We start from the raw sequence: 23,321 nt of genomic DNA, 5'->3' as shown, positions 1-23,321 counted from the left end.
GCCATGCCCAACCTGTGAACCCAGGCAAGAACCTCTGTGCCAGGAGGGCAGGGTCCTGGCTGCAGGCTAATGCACTCTTGGGAGAGGTGGGGACATCACAACACAAACCAAGTAAATACACTTGAGAACAAAATAGTAAAATAGCGTGCACTTTATTTAAAATCAATCAAGCACTGATAAAAATACACGTCACTGTGCTGTCTTTCACATCAAACCTTAGCAGTCAGAAGTGGCACAGAGGTGGCCACCTGCTCTGCTGGAGCACAAGGAAGGGCAGGACCGGCAGAGGAGCACTCATCAGCTTGCTGCGCTCATCCTTGGGCAGCTCCCGGGCAGGGCTGGAGACCAACATGCGCAGGAAGCCACCCCCTGCCTCGGGGGTCTCAGCTCCGGCTGACAAGGCCAGGAGGTGGGTGCCCCACAGTCTATGACGGCAGCTATAGCACAGTCCTGCTACAGGACGGCAGCAGCAGGCGGGACACCGCCGGCTCGGATTAAGGCACTTGTAACACAGGTGTACTGCTTGCAGCCTGCGGTCCTGCTCCATCCAGGATGGCAGGGCGCAGTGCCAGCACAGGACTGGAGGGGGGAAAGGCGGGTAGATGGCCAGGGGGTTGGCAGGGCCAAGCAGCATCAGGGGGCAGTCAGGTCATGGGAGGTGGGGGCCAGAGGCAGCAGCCAAAACTGACCTGCACTCCTGCCCCAGCACATTGGCAGGAAACCCAGGGCTACCCTCCCCAAGCCCGGGGGCTGCAGCGGGGAGGTGCAGGCAGCCGAAAGCAGCTCAGCTCTTTGGTGTGGTGCAGGGGGTTCTGCAGGGGTCCCTGTCATTCCTCCTCCGTGCTACGGGGTCCCCGGGCCGCACGCTTCTGCCTCCAGCGCAGCTCCTCCACCTGGCGCTCCAGCCCACGCACCTTGGCCTCCAGTGGGGCACCAGAGGCTCTCGAGCCGGTGAGGTGGCTCAGCAGGGCGTAGAGGGTCAGCAGGGCCAGCAGCAGCAGTGCCCGTGTGGAAGGGTCAGGCACTGACCTCACTAGGGCTACAAAGCCAGCCAGGAAGGCGATGAGCTTCAGACCGCCCAGTATACGGCCCAGCAGGGCCAGGAACAGGCCAAGGAGCAGGGACAGCAGCCAGTAGGTGACCAGGGCACCTGCGCCCCACAGCAGGAAGGTCTGGACCTGGGCGGGGCTTAGCTTCAAGCCCTGGGTGAGGTAATTGCCTGGAAGGGAGAGCGGCCATCAGCAGATGGAACGCAGGTGGAGCTGGAGCAAGGGGCCATGCTGTCCCTATGAAGCCAGCACCCCAGTGAGGAGTTGTGGGCTTCCTGACCGATGCTGGACTCTCCTGGGACCCTGGTCCACCTGAGACACCAGCTCATCCTCTCCGGGCTGTGGTTAACCATAAATGAGAGGCTGGGGCTCCATGTGAGGCTGCCGTAAGGTAAAGGTGGTGGTTGCGGCCTGCTCGTGGGCCACACCTCTGGGAAGGCCCGGAACACACCCTGCCCAGGTGGAAGGTGCCCTGCTGGTTGGTTCACTCACCATCCAGCCCCAGGGCGTTCAGCAGCTGAGCTGCAATCCCAGACACAGCAAAGAAGGCCACCGAGATGCCTGAGGAGACGGCCCACGCCACTTGTGCCAGGGTCTGTGGAAAAAGCACGTGTGAGCTGCTCCCGGGCCAGTGTCTGAGGCCTGGCTCAGAGGGGACTGGGGCTGGCTGAGGGGGCCCTGCCCTCCCGGAGCACAGAATGGACACTGCTTCCCCACCTGAGCTGGAAAGCAGGATACCTCGGAACCAATCAGCCTACTGGCCCAGCCCTGGGGAGGCAGCAGGAGTGCCTCTATACATGCCACTAGGGGGCGCCACGAGGAGTTATATCCCTGATTTTATGTCTGCAGGCCTGGACCTTCTCAAGCTCACCACCAGACTGCACAGTCCCCTGCTTGTACAGGTGGGGATAGGTGGGTCCAGAACTCTCATCAGTGAGTCCTTGATGAAGGTCTGAAGTGGATGCATTTTGACTAGGTCTTTTGACTAGGTCAGAGAGGAGCCAGGGCAGACAGGCTGGGGCTGAGAGGGCCTGGAGTGGGGGCAGGGGGAGGGGCCAGGTGTGGAGTTTGGGGCTCTATACACTGGGATTCCAGCCCAGGGGGCCCGGTGCCAAGCTGTGTCCTTCGGCTTGCGCTGACCTTGTCTTCCTCACCTCTGACACCCAGTGCATGGTCTCGCGGCCCAGCCAGCTGTCCAGTGTTCCCCGCAGCGCTCGCCCAAGCTGGGTCAAGGGGTCAGCGGCAGCCTCCTTCTTCTGCTGGCCTGGTGGTGTGAAGTCCCGGTGAGGCTGGGATACAGCTCCATGGAGGAGGGTGAGGGTCACAAGGACTGCCAGGCTGGCTCTGAGCATGCACATGGCCTGTGCTGGACGGCCACCAGGGGCTGCCATGGCTGGGGCTGCTGCAGGAGAATCAGTGGTTGGAGTCGGGGCTGGCAGGAGCCCTGACTCCCCGGCTCGTCATGGCCAGGGGAAGACCAGCCTGGCACTCCCAGCTGGATGCAGCACTGCCTCCTAAACAGCTCCTCTTTCCAATCACCTTAATATTGATTGGCAGGCAAGCGCAGGGCGAGGCCTGGTCATGCTCTTTAAGGTTTATTCCAGTTCTAAAACCTGCCAGTTAGGTGCTAGGGCCATGGGAACATGAGGACTCTCACACCTGGGCTCTCCCTGGGAGCAGAGAATGCACTTAATAAAACTGACAACTTCACACAGCAGGACCACTACCAGCACAGAGAGCAGGCAAGATACCCAGCAGGAGGGACCGCATGGTTGCAGGGTCCTCTCCTCAAGGTCCCTCATATGGATGAGGTCCCCAAGCTTCTGCCTCCAGCACTACCCTCCTGGGGTCAGGACATAGGTGGGTCTCAAGCAGCCCATTTTGTGGGACCACCTGGTGCGCCACACAGCACACCCATGCATGTCCCAAGCCCGAGGCTTTGACATCATTGTCTTAGGTGACATAAAGCCTCCCACACACGTCTACTGCACAAACCTGAGAGTCACTGCAAAGACATAGGAAAAGCTATCACTTGATCCTCACAGATGGCTCTGTGACGCCAGGAGGGAACCCATCTGTGCCATGCCACCTGGCTACCCACCTGCCAAGACATAGGCACAGCCCTGGCAGTCACCCTGTACTCTGTCCAACTGTGACGCATCCTGCTTCCTACCTCACTTCCTCTGGCTCCATCATCTGTGAGAGCGGCACCAGAATTCAGGGAGACATTTGTCTGCTGCGTACCCCAGAGCAGAAAGTGGCCAAGACCCAAAGCCTGAACCACTTCCAGGGGCACCAGCTTCTGGGCCTCCCCACATGAGGAAGCGGCTACCAGGGGCTATGAGAACTGTGACCTCTGGAGAGGAATTCTTCGGCTGGTTGACCAAGTCCTCAGTGCCCTCCTCCCCAGCCCCGGCACAGCCCCCCATCACCCTCATCACCCGGTGTGCCTAAAAGATCCGATATAAATAAATCCTGTGTCTTCACCCTCACAAGATGCTACACACTGGTGCTGTCAAGATTTAGACAAAGGACCCCTCACTGCTCGGAACCAGGACCTGTCACTCAGGGAAGTAGGAGCTCTGTGCCATCGTCATATGTAGATGCATTAGCACACACACACTCAGGCACTGAACAGGCAGTTCCACTTCCATCCCAAACCAGCAAAGGTTGAGGGCAGCCCCAAGGAACACAAGGCTGGCTGGCCTTGCCTGACTTCCCAGCTCCCTGAAACCCATCTGTGTCTGCCCCCGCCCCCAGGAAGAAGGGACTGTAAGTAGGAAAGAGGAGATCCGGAGGGGACTGCAGGCTCCGCTGCATGTCTCCATGAGGGTCTCAGAAGTGACTTAGAAAGCCGGGCAACAGGTCATCCATGTGCCAGTCAGCTGGGTAGGTTACTGGCAGCGCCTCACACCTGGCGCTTGGAACCACCCATAACTTGATGCTGAACACAGATTAAGAACCAACTCACACCAACTCATCGAGGAGGGCGAGTATCATCAGAACGTCTGCGGGTCAGCCTTCTGCTTGAAGCCATGCTGCTCAGACAGCACAGTGCATCCCCTCCTGCCCCAGATGAGAGATGACTCAGGGGTTCCTGGGAGCTTCCAGAACCAGGCCTGTGGGCCAGAAGTCAGACAAGGCCCCAGGCCAAGAGCAGTCACCAAGGCCCACAGTGGCCAGAAATCTTTAGCTGTGGGGAAGGTGGTGAGGAAGAAAAGGGTGTTCTCATTCTTGCTTACTGGGAAGGAAACGGCTCCAAAAAAAGGCTTCTAAAAATAATACATTCTGGGTGCTGTCTGGCCCAGAGCAGCTGCCCTGCTGCTGCCCTGGAGGGTCAAGTAGGCTGCAAAGCTTGAGGTGCTCAGGGACCAGCACTGGACAGGGAAAGCTTCTCCCTCTTGTGGACACCAGGCAAGAAGCAGATGGGTCCTGCTTACCAGGGCTACAGAGGACGGTCTCTGACCACTGTGGGGCACAGGTACAACCACAACCACAACACTTAGGACTCTAGCACCAGCGGCTGCCCTGGGTTGGATCTTGTGTCCTGGGCCTCCCCTAAGAGGAATTAGATGTCGTCTCCTCCCCCACAGAAGGTCGGAGTCACAGTGCCTCCTCCCACACAGAAGGGGCCTGCTTCACTCTGTGCCAGCCTCCACCTTCAGATGGCCATCTGCCCTGAGCTGGGGGACCTGAAATAGACACCCCACAGCCCTGCCAGGTGACCAACTCGACCAGGGTCCCTGGGATGCCATTTGGACAAACTAAATCCAGATGACCAGCTGGTCGGTTTCTCAAGGCTGCTCTCCTTCTTCTCCTTCAACTTCTTCTCCTTCTTCTTTTTTATCTTTTTAAGACACAGTTTCACCGTTCAGTTCAGGTTGGCCTTGAACTCACTTTGTAGCCCAGGATAGCCTCAAACTTGCGGTGATCCTCCTGCTTCAACCTCCTGAGTCCTGGGATTACAGGTGTGGACCACCATGCCTGGCTCAGAGCTGCTCTTTAACAGGATTTCTGCTCACTACTTCTGGGTCAAGCTCAGGCCACAGACACTGACCGTCATCACTCTGTCTCCTCACTTCAGCCTAATCAAACCTAATTTTTTTTGGGGGGGGGGCAGTACTGAGGATTGAATCCAGGGTCCTGGTACTAAGCTACATCCCCAATCCTTTTATTCTTTACTTTGAGACAAGGTCTTGCTAAGTTGTCCAGGTTGGGCTTGAACTTGCAATCCTCTTGCCTCAACCTCCTAGAGTACTGGGATTATAGGTATGTGACATCATGCCTAGCTTCAAATCCTTTAATAAACAAAAAGACCATGATAATCAAAAGCTGATCAGTCTCAACCAAGAGGTAAAAGTACATTTTATACTTTTTCATGTCCCACAATGCCTAACCTCAGTCACACAGTAGACACTAGACGATAACAATTTTTATTTATTGTATATATAAAACTTTTTGTATAGTGCTTTCTAATTACAAAGAACTTACTACTTTGCTATGTGATTTAACTCCTACAATGACCTTGTATTTCAGCCCCCTCTACCTCACTCAGACAAGTGTGGCTCAGAGAGGCCCAGGGACTACCAATGATCACACGGCAGAACCAGGACTGGGTTCCACTACCCAAGGCCCCATCCCATCCCCCAAAGCACCTCATAAAATGTCCCTACCCACAAGAGGCTTAAAGTTCTGCCAGGAGCAGGAAGTGTGTGAGGTCCCATTAGGGTGTTGGGCACCAGGAGGTCTGAGAAGACAGGAGGGAGGTGCAGCCCTCCTGCTTCTGCTCAGGAGCAGAGGCACCACTCAGGCAGGGCATGGAAGAGTGGCTGGGCTGGGCAAACTGCCTGCCTCTCCACACTGGTGTTTGCACTGGTGTAAGAACTGCAGGGCTGGCTGTAGCCTGGTCCTTTCTAGCTCTGCCAATGCTCAGCCCCTCTCTTCCCTTTCAGACTGTGAGTCACTGTAGCTTAGGGGACTGCCCCTAGGGGGCGGTAGATGCCTCAGCAAGGAGCCTCCCCACCAGGGTTGCTCATTCACTGTCCGAACTCAGCCTTTAGTATAAAAAGTTTCCCAGAGATCCCTGATACACAACCAGACAGCTGCCACAGACGGCCAGCAGATCAGGGAACAATGTGTTAGGCAAAGCCACTTGAGCGCAGCAGTGCACAAAGGACCATAGACTTCCACTGTAGGCTCAATTCAGCCAAAAACCAAAAGCAACCACCCTTTTTTAAAATTATTTTTCGGATGGAGACTAGCTGTGCAGCCCAAGCTGGTCTCCAACTGGAGGTCTTCCTGCTTCCAGCCTGCCAAGTACTGGGATTACAGCAGTGCACTACCATGCCAGGTTTAAGCCACTACTTCTTAACCTATCTGAGTTTCACTCTTCTCAAATTTAAAACCGGGTGAAGCCAGGTTGTGGGTTGCTGCAAGCAGTCACGATGTTTCTACAAGCACTTTGTAAACAGGTAGAAGGTGACAGCCCACACATGTGCCACTCACTGAGTTGTGCCAGCATGTGGCAATGCATCCCGAGACTACCCACACCTGGTAGGCAGGCCGGACGCCTAACTCTGCTTGCAGTCCCCAGCGCCTCACACAGAACAGAAAGATAACTAACAAAACGCTCATCAAGAAGCACTAAGTGTAAGACATAGACACGGAGAGGTGAGAAGAAAGCGGTTATTTTAACAGTGGATCCAAATATAAGTGGCCACCCGAGAAACTCAGCTGGGTGGAAGCAGCATGAAGTCAGCGTCCTGGCACGTCGGGCGGCCCCCAGTTAAGTCCCACAGTTGTGGCCCAGCAACTGCTCGGGGCTGGGTGACGGAGCTGAGGCAGCTCTGCCGCCCTCCATTGGGCCAAGCTCCGGGGCGGGGTGTCGGTGGCAAATGCTATTTCGGACAGCTGTCCTTGCCAAGCGGCAGTGTCGAAAACGGGCAGGGGACACTGGGCGGCCCACGAGCTAGGACCCGGTTAAGCGCAACTCCGCGGGGCGAGAGGCAAGGCCGCGAGGGTCGAAGGTGTAGGTTGGGGTTCAGGGCCGCGCCCTGCAGCCGGGAAGCCCCGCGCATCTCCGGCATCACGCTCACCCGCTGCATTAGAGAAACCCGCGCCTCCTGTTACTTAGCAACACCTCCCCCGGTTGCGTAGCAACAAGGATCCGGGTCCCAGGGGCTCGACCCGCCGCTCGACGTCGGATAACTCCCCGCTTCGGTCTCGAGCCGGGCGGCTGCGCCCTGCTCTCCTCTCGGAGCCGCGGCGCCTCGACCTCGTGTGCGGCCGCCCAGCTCGCCCTCGGCCCGCACTCACCCGACTCTGTCCTCTGCTATGCTACACACGTGCGACTTCGCAGAAACGCGCCGCTAAACCCGCGCCTCAACTCCCAGGCGTCGGGTTGCGTTTTGCGCATGCGCGGAGCGGGGGAGCGCTGGGGCCGGGAGCCACCACGGGCGTGGAGGGCACATGCGCACTGTGCCGTGGGCGGGCAGCGCGGGAACGGAAGCCTGTCGCCAGCGGGAAGGGCAGGGCAGGGCGCGCGGGGCTTCTTGGGCAGGGAACTGATCAGGACCGCGCACGCCCCCGCGCGGGGCATTGTGGGAAATGTAGTTCCCAGCAAGGAGCGACTTCGCGCCAAAATGGCACAAAGGGCAGGAGGTAGAGGACCCAGCGTTGCATCTGCACCCGGGCGCTGCGGACGCTCCCCAAGGCTACCGGGCCAGCTACACCACCTCAGGTGGCGCTCGGCGCCTAAGACCCGGCAGGAGGTGGCCCGCGCCTCCTTTGTACCCCGGGCACCCCGACACCTCGTGTGTCATTTCGGTGACACTGACTGCGCGGGACCTTTCTAAAGCGCAGCCCGAGCGACCCTTCGCCACCCTCGGCTGCTAGCCTCCCACCTTCGTCCTGTGCGCCCCGCGTCTCCGATGCTCGCGAGCCCGTCCTCCCCGGAGACGGTGCCCGGCCTGGCCTCCCCGCAGCCCACGTCCGCCCCTTCGCGGGGTCCCCTCTTCCCAAGATCAAGAGCGGGGCGCGGGAGACGCTGACACTCGGCTGCACTCGCCTCCCGGCCAAGGAACCTGGGTTTTGTTTTGTTTTGTTTTTTGTTTTTTGTCTTTTTCCTTTTTATCGGTACCGGGAGTCGAACTCTCGAGTGCCTGCTTGCAAGGCAGGCGCTTATGCCGCTGAGCTAAATCCCCAGACCGGAACCTGGGGTTTGGCCCTGTATGGCACTGTGCGCACCGGCACTGAAACAGGAGGATGGGACCTCGGGGCAGGATCCGAGTCTGGGCCGGGCTTTCTCTGGCCAGCAGTCTCCCCTCTGCGCACGGAGAGGGCTCTGGCTGCAGTTCCCATTCCGGACTGACGCCCCCCAAGGGATTCACAACCGCGGGAAGCCGAGCGCGCAGGACAGGCACAGATCACAGACCGTTTGTCCTCCCCCCCTAGATGCTCTGAGACGCTGTTCTTACTCGTTTTTTTAACTTACTGGTTTTTTAGTACTGGGTGTGGTACCCAGGGCCTAGCACATGCTAGGCTAGCACACACCACTAAGCTATACCTCAACCCTTGAGAGATTTTTTCTAAATGTATTTTGTCAGTACATGCCTGCAACGCACAATGTTCACAGTCTTTGTGTGAAGTTGGCACATGCCCATGACACTCCTTAATGCCTTTTGCAACTCTTTTCCCTTCTTTGCCTCTGTCTCCCCATCTCAATTTCCTTCCCCTTTAGTAAAGATTCCCCACCCCAATCTATTTTGCTCTTTATTTATAATTTAGGTTTCTCATGTAAGAGAAACCATTCAATGTTTAAGCTGTGTGTCTGATAATCTCACCTAACATTATGATCTCCAGGTGCCTACATTTTCCTACAAATGACTCAGGCTTATCCATCTTTATGACAGAGTAATACTCCACAGTGCCTCATTTCCTTCATCCACTCCTGTTGATGGACAGTTACTTTACTTCCAAGATTTATTAGCTACTGAGAGTTGTGCAGCTATAAACATGGATGTGTATAGGTTACTGATACACATTTTTTTTTGAGACAGGGTGACAAAATGTAGTGCAGGCTGGCTTGAGTTCACTTTGTAGCCCAGGCTGTCCTCCAACTCTCTGTGATCCTCCTGCCTCAGCCTCCCCCAATTGGTGGGATTACAGGTATGCACCACTGTGCTCACGTGATGCTTTTTTTTTTTTTTTTTTCATTTTTATCGGTACCGGGGATCGAACTCACGACCGCCTGCTTAAAAGGCAGGTGCTTATGCTGCTGAGCTAAATCCCCAGCCCCACGTGATACATTTTTATCACTTCCGAGGTTCTGGTTTCCAGCTGGGGGCGGGTGAAGGGGATTTAGGATTTTTTTGGTTTTTTTTTTCTTTTTTTCTGGCTACCCCTTCCGGCTCTGAGAAGAGGCTGGACCTTAGCGGCGCGGCGCTGAACTACGGAATCCCGGGCCTTGAGTCCCGGCAGAGCTGGTATTTCCAAGTTAGGGCTCGGGTCGCCCCTCCTCCGGGACCCTCCCCTCGGGACCGAGCTCCCTAGGCTTGCATTCAGCCGTGAATCCATCAGGACCTGGGCTTCTCTTTGTTGTACACGTTGTACAATATAATAGGAAGTTCCTGACAAAACTGGAAAAGAAGTGACAAGACTGCCACATAGGAAAGGAAAGCTCAGCATATGTGCTATCAGTCCATTGAGTTCTGTTATATACACAACATTGCAGTAGGCATTTGGATTAGAAATGTAAAAAGATGTAACTATTGCCATAAGGGACCTTCATTCTGACAAAGAAAAAGTGGACAAGGGAGCTGGGGATTTAGCTCAATGGCATAAGCGCCTGCCTTGCAAGCAGGCAGTCGTGAGTTCGATCCCTGGTACCGATAAAAACGAAAAAGACAAATTTAAAAAAAAAGAAAGAAAGAAAACGAAAAAGTGGACGAGTCTTCTTTTCAAGAGAAGATGACCGTTTAACAGTTTTGAAGGATCTAACACTTGTGTGCCTGCAGACATCAATAAGAATGGAGAATTTGTAGAAGAGTTTTTAATAGGTTAAAAACTTTTGTTAATTTTCCAAGTAGTAGTCCTGTTTCAGCATCATCGCTGGCACGAGCGGGTTTTCTTTACACTGGAGAAGGAGACACTGTGCGCTGCTTTAGTTGTCAGGCAGTAGATAGATGGCAATATGGAGACTCTGCAATTGGGAGACACAGAAAAGTGTCCCCAAATTGCAGATTTATCAATCGATTTTATTTTGAAAATAGTACTGCACAGCCTACAAATCCTGGTGTCCAAAATGGTCAGTGCAAAGCCAAAAACTGTCTGGGAAGCAAAAGTCATTTTGGTGTAGACAAACCACCTGAGACTCATGCAGACTATTAAGAACTGGACAGGTTGTAGATATATCAGATACTATATACCCAAGGAATCCTGCCATGTGTAGTGAAGAGCTAGATTAAAATCATTTCAGAACTAGCCGGACTATGCCCACTGAACTCCCAGAGAGTTAGCTAGTGCTGGACTCTACTACACAGGTATTGATGATCAAGTGTAGTGCTTTTGTTGTGGAAAACTGAAAAATTGGGAACCTTGTGATTGTGCCTGGTCAGAACACAGACGACATTTCCCAAATGCTTCTTTGTTTTGGGTCAGAACATTAATGTTCGAAATGAATCCGATGTGAGTTCTAACAGGAATTTCCCAAATTCAACAATTCCTCCAAGAAATTCAGCCATGGCAGAATATGAAGCCTGATCATTACTTTTGGGACATGGACGTACTCAGTTAATAAGGAGCAGCTTGCAAGAGCTGGATTTTATGCTTTACAGGTGAAGGCGATAAGGTAAAGTGCTTTCACTGTGGAGGAGGATTAACTGATTGGAAGCCCAGTGAAGACCCTTGGGGACAACATGCTAAGTGGTATCCAGGATATAAATATCTTTTGGAAGAGAAGAGACAAGAATATATAAACAATATTCATTTAATCCATTCACGTGAGGAGTCTTTGGTAAAAACTGCTGAAAAAACACCATCGCTGATGAACAGAATTGATGATACAGTCTTCCACAATCCCATGGTACAAGAAGCTATACGAATGGGATTCAGTTTCAGGGATATTAAGAAAATAATGGAGGGAAAAATTCAGACATCTGGGAGCAATTACATATCACTGGAGGTTCTAGTTGCAGATCTAGTGAGTGTTCAGAAAGATAATACACAAGATGAATCAAGTCAGACTTCATTGCAGAAAGATATTAGTACCAAGGAGCAGCTAAGGCGCCTACAAGAAGAGAAGCTTTGCAAAATCTGTATGGATAGAAATATTGCTGTAGTTTTTATTCCTTGTGGACAGCTGGTCACTTGTAAAGAGTGTGCTGAAGCAGTTGACAAATGTCCTATGTGCTACACAATCATTACCTTCAAGCAAAAAATTTTTATGTCTTAATCACACTCCACAGTCAAGCAACTGAGGCTCAAGGGAGAGTTAATTTACCCAAAACTATTAGCTAATTTGTGGCAGAAACCTGACTGGGACATAATTTGAAGGTGAAAATTTTCACCAACCTATCTGTCCTGGAAAGTTTCATGTTTATTTTTTTTTAAGTATTCTTTCCACTATATCATAACTTTTTTTTTTGTCTTTTTCCTTTTTTATCGGTACCAGGGATCGAACTCACGACTGCCTGCTTGCAAGGCAGGCACTTATGCCGCTGAGCTAAATCCCCAGCCCCTATATCATAACTTTCACTACATACTAAATGATACTTTATAATTGATACAGTAGGACAATCTTAAATACATATATCTTCAAATTAGATAATACATTAGTGTTTGAGTAGCAAGAGTCTATTTTGAAGTGTGAAGTTTGCAGAGATACATACAGATCTTTGGCTATTACTACATGAATATTAGGTATCATTTATTTTATTTTTTTATGTAAAGAGAAAAAAACAAAAAAAAACCAAAGCGGTAAAAGGGTACAAGTAATACAGAATTTCAAGAAAAAAAATACAGTAAGAAATCACTAGTTAATAGATTACATATTGTCATCTTAGAAACAGTTGTCCAAATTATAAAATTAAAGCCTACAAAGTGGACATTCATACAGTGAGACTGCAGACAGTTCTGTTCAATCATCCAACAAAAATTCAGTAATATGGTTTTCTATCCTACACACTTAAATATACATTTAATGTAACATTTAAAACTATTATGTAAAAAACAGGCATAGTGGCACACATCTGTAATGCCAGCACTGGAGAGGCTGAGGCAGGAGGATCACAGGTTTGAGGTCAGCCTGGGCCATACAGTGAGTTCAAGGGCAGCCTGCACTACAAAGAGAGACCCTGTCTCAAAAAAATTACTATGTAAATATATTTTACCATTTTGTCCAAACTTACTTACAAATCTGAATTTTTATTTGCTATAGCATTCTTCAATATAATTTGTTAGATTTAGCATTTTTCATTACTGTGACACAAAACAACTTCACTAAAAAAAAACCACTGAACACCTGATTATGTCATTATATTAGTATTGTGAATAATTATGTGAAATGTTTTGAGATAGAGTACTATATTTGTGAATATAATTTTATGGCTTTTATTTCATTTAGTAGGAACCTTTCCATTAGTATGGAAAACTAAGGGAATTGATTTCCGCTGTATAATCTGGCATTTGTTGTAGATTAAAGCTTATTTTTCTGTGAATGAAACATACTCAATAAAGTACTATTCTTTAAAATTAAAAAAAAAAAAAAACACTTCCAGGAAGACACCTCAGTGGGGAATAGCTGGGTAGAATGGAATTTCTATTTTGTTTTTTGAGGAATTCACATTGATTCCATAGTGAATGACTTTTCCTCACATAAGACAAGCTTTAGTCACCTGACATTTCCTTACTGAGCAGCTGTAAACCCACCCACCTGCAGCCAAGCATGCTGTGATGAAAGCTGTCACTGGTTTTCCTTGGAGCCTTGTAGTTCAGGGCTCCAGCACCTGTGTATGTAGTGAAAGTGGTTTTGCTCCTTCTGCATCTGCTGTCAGTTTATTTCACAGACTCAACTGCTGAATCTATGGAGGACATGGAAATGTCTCACTCCCTACACCTCATACCTTGTCCATCCCCAGAAAGCCAGAAATGCTGGCCTTGAAGCTGAGAATCAATCTCTCTGTGTGTGTGTCTCTCTCTCTCTCTGTCTCTCTGTCTCTCTGTCTCTCTCTCTCTCTCTCACTCTCTAACAAGGTCTCACTGTAGGGCCCAGGCTGGCTTCAGTCTCAGCAATCCTCCTGCCTCAGCCTCCCAAAGTGCTGGGATAACAGATGTGTCTCTCACACCCAGCTGGCAGGGCATTCCTGCCATACACTACGCACCATGTGGCCCTTGTACTTGACAAAAGGGGCCATGAGAGTGACTGGGGCTTCTACTGTCACAGATCTCACAGCCTAGTGGGGCATGGTGGCACATACCTATAACCCTAGCACTCAGGAAGCTGAGACAGGAGGATCACTTTGAGTTCAAGGCCAGTCTTAACTACATAGTGTGTTCAAGGTCAACATGAACTACACAGTGAGACTCTTTCTCAAAACAGAAGGAGGAGGAAAGGGAGAAAGAGAAGAACACTTCAGTCCAGCAGAGAAGCGAGACATCGAACCACTACTAGGGAATAAATAAGGGATAAGTTACTGCAGGTGACTCTGAGGAGGTGCATTACAGGGTTGACTGAAATGACCAGAGGAGCTGGTGGGGTGGGGAAGGCAAGGCTTCAGAACCATCCAAATCAGGTGTGTTTGAGGAACTGAAAGGCCAATGTAATGCTGGGCTCTGTGGTGGCACTCACCTGTAATTCTTGGCCTCTCAGGAGGCTGAGGCAGGAGGATCTCAAATTGAAGGTCACCTTGGACAATTTAGTGAAGTCTTGTCTCGAAATAAAATTTAAAAGAAAAACAAGGTCTGGGGATGTAGCTCAGTGGTGGACTGCTTGCCTCAAGTCTAAGAAGCTCAGGTTTGATTTGGGGGCCACAGGGAGGAAAACATTACCATGTCTGTAAAGGAAGGGAGTAGAGTCCGTGAGGGTTGATGTGGGACCCATTATGCAGGACTTGTGGCAAATTTCCTCTGCCAGCGACACCCCCCTCCTTTGAGATCACAGGGATGCTTCTCTCTCCCTCACTTAGGTTTCACCAAAAAAAGTCTCCTGCTCAGAGGTACCCTGCCCAGTCACTCCTGTGCAACCCACTCTGGTTTCCTTCGCATGCGGTTCTCAGCACTTTGGAGCTTCTTTCTTCCCCTCCTTGTGTGTGTGAGGCAGCCCAGCCAGTCCCCACCTACTCTCTGCTGGCTTCTCAGAAGGTCAGGGGGCAGCTCTGCTTTGGCTAGGGCATGGAGTCTCCGTATAAGTGACTGAATTTGTTACTTATTTGTTGGTACAGGGAATGAATCCAGGGCCCCCAGCTACATCCCCGACTCATTTTATTTTAACACAGGGCTCAAACTTGTGACCCTCTTACCTCAGCCTCCTGAGTTGCTGGGATTACAGCAGTGAGCCCCGTGCCTGGCTCTGTTTTAGTCTCCTCTGTTGGGACCTAGTCCAGTACCATGGCCTCCTGAATTGTTATTTAACCCCAGCACACCCCATTCTTCAAATAAGGGAATGAGGCATGGAGTAGCTGACTGTCAACTCACCATAAGGAGTGGATTTATAGTCTAGCTGCGGAGTCCACAGTATTGGCCCCTGAATACCTGAACCCCTTCTTCTCCTCGTTTTCCTCCCTCTCCCCTTCCTCTTCCTCCTCCTCCATCTCAGTGTTTCTCCCCGTCCCAGTTCAGCTGACCGTGCTGACCGCACCTGTTCAAGTGCTGCCTTTTCTGCCCACCTGCCCACAGCACCTGCACTCCATGTGGGGCTGCTTTACCAAAAGATGTTTGTCCGGATGTGTTGCCACACAAATGTAATCCCAGTATGTGGGAGGCTGAGGCAGGAGGATTGCAAATTCAAGACCAGCCTGGGCGCTGGATAATTAAGCGATTTTGTGAGATCTGTCTCAAAATCAAAAATAAAACGGGCTGGCACGTAGTTCAGTGTGAGTGTCCTGGGTTCACAGCGGGGTCTGCCAAAAGATCATCAAGAACCAAGTGGAGCCTTGCGGACTTCGTAGAGCACCCGAAGATTACGTTTTCAACGAGCTCTTTAGGAAACTGTCGCACACAACAGAGTTTCACAGCCTCAGTGTCGCTTTTCCGCGCAGCTCAGCTCCTAGAATAGCTCCAGAAGAACCACTTTGGCTTCGCGTTCCCAAGGCAACAAGGGAACGTCACTTTCCATTCCCTACGGAAGCAGCCGAGTTGAATCGGAAAAAGCCGAGCGCCCTTGGCAGGTCGTTTCCGGCCGGAGTGCATTTTGGGAAAGCGCAGTTTCCGTTGGGCGCTGGGGTTAGTGTAGCCGCTGGCCACCCTCGCACGTGAAGCGCTTCGCGGGTTCTGCTCGAGGGCAGCCCCCTCTCACCGCAGAGTGCCCCGGAAGCCCCGGGGAGCCGGAAGTGGCCGGCAGAGGGCAAAAGCGCGTCCCGGAGCCCGGCGTGAGGTGGCGGGGCGCGCGGCGCCGGCGCCATGTCCCTGATCTGCTCCAGTGAGTGCCGCCGCGGTCGGAGGCGGGCGGGCGGGCGGGTCGCGGGCAAGGTTTCCAGCGAGCGGGTGTGGAAGGAGGCAGCCGGATAGGGGACGAGGCTCTCTGTCGCAGACCCCGGGACTTGCCGAGGACCCGCCTCCTATCGGTCCGCCTTATGATCGGGCCCCGGGCCTCAGTTTCCCCGCCTGCAGACATCGGTGTCGGCGCCGTGTTACCCGGACCCCCCGCCATCAGAATTGCAGGAGTCTGCAGAGGCTGAATCGCCGGACAGGGCTGCTGGCCGGGCCACGCTGCGTGGCTAAGGACACGCATGGGGGGCCCTGGACGGTACACGGCACTTCCAAACCTATGACTACACTTCACTCTCCTCGGACACCCTAAAGGGTGGTAGATACAGATCCCTGATCCCCAGAGGAGGTCCAGGGGCTCGGGAGGAGAAAGTTTAGAGAAAGGAGCACAGCCAGGAAGTGGCGACCCAGGCTGTTTTGCGCCGCAGCTGATTCTGTTCCCCGTGCCTGCCGGAGTTCTCCCCGGGTTCCCTCGCATGCCCGGCCAGCTCTGCTCCGGGTTTGAGCCCTGCGGAACTCCTGGCTGCTCTGATGGTAGTGACATGTAGGATAAGAGCCGTGACTGACTGTTGCGAGAGAAGGCTTTCAGGGAGCTGGGAAGCACCCCCACCCATACTGAGTGCCTGTTGTGGGGCACCCCATCTCATTGGGGTTTGACGGGGAGGATCCCAGCTCCAGGTTCCGGTTCCAGCTCCTTCCCGCTTCCCTTCGCAGTCTCCAATGAGGTTCCCGAGCACCCGTGCGTGTCCCCCGTGTCCAATCACGTATATGAGCGGCGGCTCATTGAGAAGTACATCGCAGAGAACGGCACGGACCCCATCAACAACCAGCCACTGTCTGAGGAGCAGCTCATCGACATCAAAGGTGCAGCTACGGGGTGGGGGCTGGGGGTCAGGGAAATGGGGGATAGGGGGAGGGACCCTGCGGGTGCTTCACACACACTCCCTCACCCCCACCCTGGTCTCTGCAGTTGCTCATCCGATCCGGCCCAAGCCTCCCTCGGCCACCAGCATCCCAGCCATCCTGAAAGCACTGCAGGATGAGTGGGTAAGCACCCAGAAGCAGTCGGGGTTCCTGTGCGCAGTTCGGAGGGGCGAGTGGGGTGTGCCCTCTTCTCTACCTCTCTGTCCTGCTTTCTCTACTGGGCATGGAGCCCAGAATCCCTTGTGGCCCCACCAGCACCCTTCCTATGAGCTTTGCCCCACCTGATGCTGAGCAGGGTGCTGACTCGGAAGGCACTAGACGTTGCCGTTACACAACTGGGTTCCAGGCCTGGCTTCAGCACTGCCATCGATGTGACTGTGGTTGCGTTGCTCAGGATCTAGGGGGGTACAGAGTGAGGCTGTGCCCTGGTGCCTCTTGGGTCCCCTGGATTCGATCTGGTACACCTGCGCCACCCCCTCAGCGCAGTACCCCCTCTGCAGGATGCCGTGATGCTGCACAGTTTCACTCTACGCCAGCAGCTGCAGACCACTCGCCAGGAGCTGTCGCATGCGCTGTACCAGCATGATGCTGCCTGCCGTGTCATTGCCCGACTCACCAAGGAGGTCACTGCAGCCCGAGAAGGTACACCCCACCATTCCTTGTGTTGCCTCACCACCCCACCCCTACCCCCCCATCCTCGCCACACCCGTCCTTTCTCACGCATGGTGCCCTTTCTCCCAGCTCTGGCGACCCTGAAGCCCCAGGCAGGCCTCATTGTGCCCCAGGCTGTGCCCAGCTCTCAGCCCAGTGTCGTGGTGAGTGTCCCCTCTATCCCTAGTGTTCTGTCAGTTTGCCATGGCCTACTTGGTGCCCCCTGGTTTTTGCAGTCCAGAGCTCTCCCTCTGACCTGCAGCCTAGCCCTCTTTCAGAGTTTTAAATTTTGAAACAGGGCTTCACTAGGTCATTAAGTTCCCTGTGCTGGGCTGGAATTTGGCCTCCTCCTGCTTCAGCCTCCCAGAGTAATAGCCTCCCTATAAGCACGAACCATGGCTCCCAGTGCCGACTTCCCCTCTGTGGGGTCTGGCATCTTGCCTCTCCAGCCTCTTTGTTCTCCTCCACAGGGCGCAGGCGAGCCCATGGACCTGGGTGAGCTGGTGGGCATGACACCTGAGATCATCCAGAAGGTATGGAGGCCACCCCGTGTGTGGGGGTGCATTCTGATGCTGTTACTCAGAAGCTCTGCAGCCTGTGCTTGCTGGTGATGCTCCTAACCAAGCACACGTGTTACTGGGCCAGGGCTTTTCCTGGGAGATTCACTGGCCTGCGTGTGCTGGAGCTTGTGATGTCATGGGGACTGTGCGGGTTCCCTCCACATTATGTGTTCCCTTCCAAGGGAAGCAGCTGCTGGGGGCAGGGCTGGGCTGGAGTCTGCGACTGCTTAGAATGCTGCGACTGCTTGGGATGCTGCTGTGTGCACAGCGCATGACCCCATGGTTGGGCCAGACAGCAGGTGTCACTGCAGTGACCAGGCAGGTGGCTTGGTCCCCTCAGCCATGAGGGTAGGGCCAAGAGGGAGGGCATCCGCAGCGTCACTGGCATGCTGCATATTGTTCTTTGCAGTCCTCTGTGAGTCTCATACTGAGTCTTCTCTTCTTATTCCAGCTGCAAGACAAGGCCACGGTGCTAACCACAGAGCGGAAGAAGGTGGGTTCTCTGGGGCATGTGAGATGCTGGTTCCACAGGAAGGGGTGGCTGGACTGGGGCTCATTGCTGCCTCGGGGGGCTCTACATTGCAGAGAGGAAAGACAGTGCCGGAGGAGCTGGTAAAGCCAGAAGAACTCAGCAAGTACCGGCAGGTGGCGTCGCACGTGGTGAGTACCAGCCCCAGATTAGCCTATGGGTTGCTATCCAGGGCCTTGGGGCCTCCCTTGCCTGCTGACTTGTTAGGGCCACTCCCACACCCCAGCTCTGGGTTCCCACAGAACACCAAGGGCAGGGGTCCCCAAAGTGGCCACAGAAGCCTCTGTTCCCTGCCTGGGGTGGCCAGGTTGGAGCTTCAGGCTGTGCCCTGGCCTCTGGGGTTGCTGACCAGCTTTGTTCTCTCTGCCAAGGGGTTGCACAGTGCCAGCATCCCCGGGATCCTTGCCCTGGACCTCTGCCCCTCGGACACCAACAAGATCCTCACTGGTGAGCCGGGGCTTGGGCCAGGCCAGAGTGCCTTCTCCAGCACTGGGAGTGGGCAGCCTGGCTCAGAATTCTCCTCTGGGTCTTCTCCAGGTGGGGCAGACAAGAACGTAGTCGTCTTTGACAAGAGCTCCGAGCAAATCCTGGCCACCCTCAAAGGCCACACCAAGAAGGTCACTAGTGTGGTGTTCCACCCATCCCAGGTAAGGGACCCCAGTCAGCCTGGTACCTCCTGCCTGCCTAGGGGCAGGCACAGCACGCTTTAAGCCAGGGCTGGAGGGAAATGCAGTTTGATAAAAAGCCTGTCCCTGAAATATTTTATACTGGGGGAAATCTTACCATTCATAACATAAACCACAGGCAGGTGTGGTGACACACCTAAGTAACCCCAGTGCTTGAGGATGAGGCAGGAGAATTACTGAGTGCAAAGCCAACCTGAACTACACAGCAAGACTGTGCCTTAAAAAAAAAAAGCAAACCACAGAGTGTAAAAGCTCAGCAGGGCAGCCTGCCAGTTCTCTGGGCTCCCACGTCCTTGGGGAGGAGGGCTCTACTTGATGGTGGGGTCCCCCAGGGTGCCTTCTTCATCCAACCCAAAAGCAGCATCTCCCTGCTTGCCTGGTGCTCCTGCTTGTGACTTGTGTGCTAAGTGCTACCCCAGTTGGCGGTGTTACAGCTCTCACTGTCACAGTTAGTGGCAATGGGGTGGGGAGTTTCTGTTCTTTCCCAGCCTCCTGGGAAGTCACTTCCCTGGAGTCCAGGTCTAGGGCATCTCCTGCATTGCCATTGGCTTTTCAGAGTCATGGGGCCAACTGGCATCCTGCTCTGGTCCCAGCAGCCTATGAATTGTGAGTTACTGTATTGCAGTTCCCCTTTTCCCCATGAGGTGGCACACCCCACCTCGCAGATAGCCATGACCCCTCAGGGCCCAGTGGCCTTCCCACCACTTCCCTGATGCACCTCCCTGGATTCTGCCACAGGAGCTGGTGTTCTCAGCTTCTCCGGATGCCACCATCAGGATCTGGTCAGTCCCCAACACCTCCTGCGTCCAGGTGGTGCGGGCCCATGAGAGTGCCGTAACTGGTCTGAGCCTGCATGCCACCGGTGACTACCTCCTGAGCTCCTCTGACGACCAGGTGCAAGGCCAGGGAGAGGTGCAGCTGGGGGTGGTAGGTCTGGGAGCACAGCCTAGGCGCTGCCTCACTGCTCCTGTCTCCCTGTAGTACTGGGCATTCTCAGACATCCAGACAGGCCGTGTGCTCACCAAGGTGACGGATGAGACCTCTGGCTGCTGTGAGTGCTGCACTGGGTAGGGGGAGGCAGAGAGGGGCAGGCGGCCCAGCTAGGACGCTGAGGGCGCACATCTTCTTGCAGCCCTCACCTGTGCGCAGTTCCACCCTGACGGGCTCATCTTTGGAACGGGAACCATGGACTCACAGATCAAGATCTGGGACCTGAAGGTAGGGGGTGCCAGGCTGGGTGCCAGGGGCAGAGCTGTGGGGGAGGAGTCCCTCTCCTGGAAGTGGAGCTGGGCCCATGTCACCGCCGCCTGCCTGCCCACCAGGAGCGCACGAATGTGGCCAACTTCCCAGGCCACTCAGGCCCCATCACCAGCATCGCCTTCTCAGAGAATGGCTACTACCTGGCCACAGCAGCTGATGACTCCTCCGTGAAGCTCTGGGACCTGCGCAAGCTGAAGAATTTCAAGACGCTGCAGCTGGACAACAACTTTGAGGTGGGCACTGTGCTGCCTACCCCTAGGCCTCACCAGCCCCGCCCCCCCACCAGCCGGCCCATGGCCCCACCAGCCAGGCCCAGCCTGACCGCCTCTTTCTGGCTCCAGGTCAAGTCCTTGATCTTCGACCAGAGCGGCACTTACCTGGCCCTGGGTGGCACAGACGTGCAGATCTACATCTGCAAGCAGTGGACGGAGATCCTGCACTTCACAGGTAGGGTGGGCTGGGGGCCAGATTTGGCGTCACTAAGTGTGGCTTTTTACTCGAGCTGCACCTGTAGAAGACCTCAGGAGGCATCGTGGGTACGGGGTGGGGCGTGGGTTTCCTCCACCCTAGCCCTCCGAGTGAGTGCCTTGGCTGTGGCTCAAGTGCTGCATTCTGTGCAGTGACAGTTGGGGCCCAGCCCCACCTGCCTGCCGACCCTGTGCTGTGCACATGCTTCATACCGCCCCTTGTCTCTTTGCAGAGCACAGTGGACTGACCACGGGAGTGGCCTTTGGGCACCATGCCAAGTTCCTGGCATCCACAGGCATGGACCGGAGCCTCAAGTTCTACAGCCTGTAGTGGGGCCGCTGGGAGGCAGCGGCAGTGGGGTAGCTGGGGTGGGGCGGGCGGCAGGGGGCTGTGGGGGGGACACTCATGTCTTTTCACTCTGTCTGCTGCGGTCCAGGGGCCAACGCAGCACAGACCACCCCCATCCACAAGGCCCCGGTCCAAGGCTCAGTGCCGGGGCCTGGAGGGGCGGTCCTGCAGGTTTTATAAGCAGTGCTTTAGTTTCATTAAAAAAAGAAAATGCACAGCGGCCTGTGTGTGGGGTGCCAGGCCTGGGTGGGCAGTTGTGGGGGACCAGGATTTATGATGCTGCCTTGGGTGCACAAGCCAACAGGGAGCCTGGACCCTGGGGTTTCTCTGGGGGCAGTGGCTGAAAGCAGGTGAGAGGCCCAGCCATGGTGGCCATGAGTGCCTCCACAGGATCTGCAAGGCGGTGTGGAGCGAATGGTGAGGATGAGGCACCCCGTGCTCAGCTTCTTGTCTCCTGCACTTAAAACAAGTTCTCATCAAGTCAGGAGGCTTCTGGCCTAGATATGAGCTGTGATTCTCCTGCCTCAGCTTAGTGCTGGGATTGCAGTGCCTGCCGCCCAAGGCATTTCCCAAAGGCAGGGTTTGTGATGGTGTCTGCTGGGGGGGGGGGCGGCTTATTGGTCACTTGAGTCTCTGAGTCCAGCCCCTGGGTTCCCTGGGTGGGAGGGAGCGCCTTCTTCTAAGTCTGAGTGCCCTCATATGGGGTGGGTGGGAGACGGAAGGCCTGGCCTGCCCCGCCACCTGCTTCCGAGCAGGGTTACTTGTGTGGGCCCCCAGCTTGGGGAGCTCTGACTTCAGCAGGCCCTATGTACAGGAGAGCAGCACTTCCGGCCGCAGTTCCGTGGAAGTACCCAAAATAGAAACCAGTTTCACTTCCCAGACTGCTCAGCCTGGCTGGCTTGTCTCCCCTCCCCGTCCCCCGCCACCCATCATTCAGCTCTGTGCTCTCCTTGTGTACCAGTGCCAAGGAGCTCCTGCATCCTGCCACAGTGTTGTTGAGGTGCTGCAAGGGTGTGGGGCGCACCTCTGGGACTCAGCTGCTAGCAGGAAGAGCAGACCTGGGGCCCTGAGCAGTGTACTTCCTGTGGTGGTGGTAGCGGTGTTGGCCACTATCAGCCACATCGTGCTGACTAGGCACCCTGGGGTGTCTCCCTCTCAGCAGGACCCAGACCAGACCTGGGGGGTTCAAGAGCCACAGCGTGGGGAGCATCCCTGACAGCGGGCTGGCACCACTGCCAGCCTCACAGACTGGGGCTCTGTGTGTCCTAGATGTGGCATCCTTTGATGGAGGTGACCTAACTTGGCCCAGGTGAAACATGAATATCAGTGACTAGGTCTCAGACCTGGCCAACCTTGGGGGCAGAGTCCTGCGGCCTAGCACTCAGGAGACTGAGGCAGGACAGCCAGAGACCTGAGCGACACAGCAAGACCTAGTCCCAAAGAGCAAAGCTGGTCTACACAGAAGTGGGAGAGCAGTGCTGTCTTGGGGTCTGCCGGAGAGTGAGTGGGCATTTGAAGGGTCCTCTGGTGGAGGGAAGCTTTGCTTTGTTCCCTGGTGGAAGCCAAGGGAAAGTTCACCGCCATATGGTCACATCAAGCAGGGGTGAGCACCAGGGACGAGCCAGAAGCCAGTGGGGAGACTGCAGGGGAACCAGGAGGGTTAGGGGGAATGCAGTGACCAGAGTCCCTCCTGAAGGTGGCAGAGGGGACAGCAGCTGAGGCCTGTTCTCCAAGCGTAGCACCACCTGCTGCAGGTCTCCCTACCCCTGTGTGTGCCTTGGAAACAGCACACGTGGTTACACGAGCAGAGCATGTACTGCTTCCTGGGTCCTTTAAAGTACGCAGACTAGTCACACCGCTGGTCAGGAACACGCTCATCTCGTTCCAGTGTTCCATGGTTTCCTCTTTTTGTTTTTCCTTTCTCCTTCCTGTCCCCTCCCCTTCCTCATTCCCCTTCCTAGATAACATTTTTTCCTGTTTCAAAATAGCTGTGACACGTTTCACTCCTTATATAATATGTTGTTTTTCACTCCAGAGAAGATATTTACTCACATGCTTGTTTATTTCATTTAAGAGGACAAAGTGCATCCATTTTCCTAGAAAGTCTCATGTATCCTTTGTGGCTGAATAGTACTCCCATTTTAAA

General features: G+C 54.2%; 2 protein-coding genes and 1 pseudogene across 4 annotated transcripts; 2 read left to right on the top strand and 1 right to left on the bottom strand.

Annotated features, from left to right (window-relative positions):
• Positions 1-133: 133 nt before the first annotated feature.
• Tmem109 (transmembrane protein 109) lies at positions 134-7,532 on the bottom strand. Of its 3 annotated transcripts, none has more exons than XM_003465862.5 (4): positions 7,365-7,532; positions 2,204-2,451; positions 1,542-1,644; positions 134-1,219 (listed from the first exon to the last, which is right to left on the bottom strand). In XM_003465862.5, exons 2-4 carry the CDS (start codon positions 2,438-2,440, stop codon positions 828-830), a joined length of 732 nt encoding a protein of 243 aa, XP_003465910.2. In that variant the 5' UTR covers positions 2,441-2,451; positions 7,365-7,532; the 3' UTR covers positions 134-827. The 3 variants fall into 3 exon arrangements, with proteins under 3 accessions (XP_003465910.2, XP_005002039.1, XP_013003861.1); XM_005001982.4 differs by having other exon boundaries at positions 2,204-2,448; positions 7,365-7,522; XM_013148407.3 differs by lacking the exon at positions 7,365-7,532 and adding an exon at positions 4,021-4,045.
• LOC100721689 (E3 ubiquitin-protein ligase XIAP-like) lies at positions 6,798-11,507 on the top strand (annotated as a pseudogene).
• Positions 11,508-15,455: 3,948 nt separating this feature from the next.
• On the top strand, positions 15,456-21,390 carry Prpf19 (pre-mRNA processing factor 19). Its single transcript, XM_003465942.5, has 16 exons — positions 15,456-15,681; positions 16,464-16,613; positions 16,720-16,796; positions 17,174-17,315; positions 17,415-17,488; positions 17,795-17,857; positions 18,336-18,377; positions 18,470-18,544; positions 18,785-18,860; positions 18,951-19,060; positions 19,838-19,993; positions 20,081-20,150; positions 20,232-20,317; positions 20,422-20,592; positions 20,701-20,806; positions 21,060-21,390. The coding sequence occupies exons 1-16, from the start codon at positions 15,663-15,665 to the stop codon at positions 21,155-21,157; spliced, it is 1,515 nt and encodes a 504-aa protein (XP_003465990.1). The 5' UTR covers positions 15,456-15,662; the 3' UTR covers positions 21,158-21,390.
• The last annotated feature ends 1,931 nt before the right edge of the window (positions 21,391-23,321 follow it).

The sequence above is a fragment of the Cavia porcellus genome, unplaced genomic scaffold (genome assembly GCF_034190915.1).
Source record: "Cavia porcellus strain 051 isolate PalLab524CR breed Dunkin Hartley unplaced genomic scaffold, mCavPor4.1 scaffold_17, whole genome shotgun sequence".
Classification (NCBI taxonomy): domain Eukaryota; kingdom Metazoa; phylum Chordata; class Mammalia; order Rodentia; family Caviidae; genus Cavia; species Cavia porcellus.
Note: the sequence above shows the minus strand (reverse complement) of the source record. Positions and strands in the feature narration are given on the sequence as shown.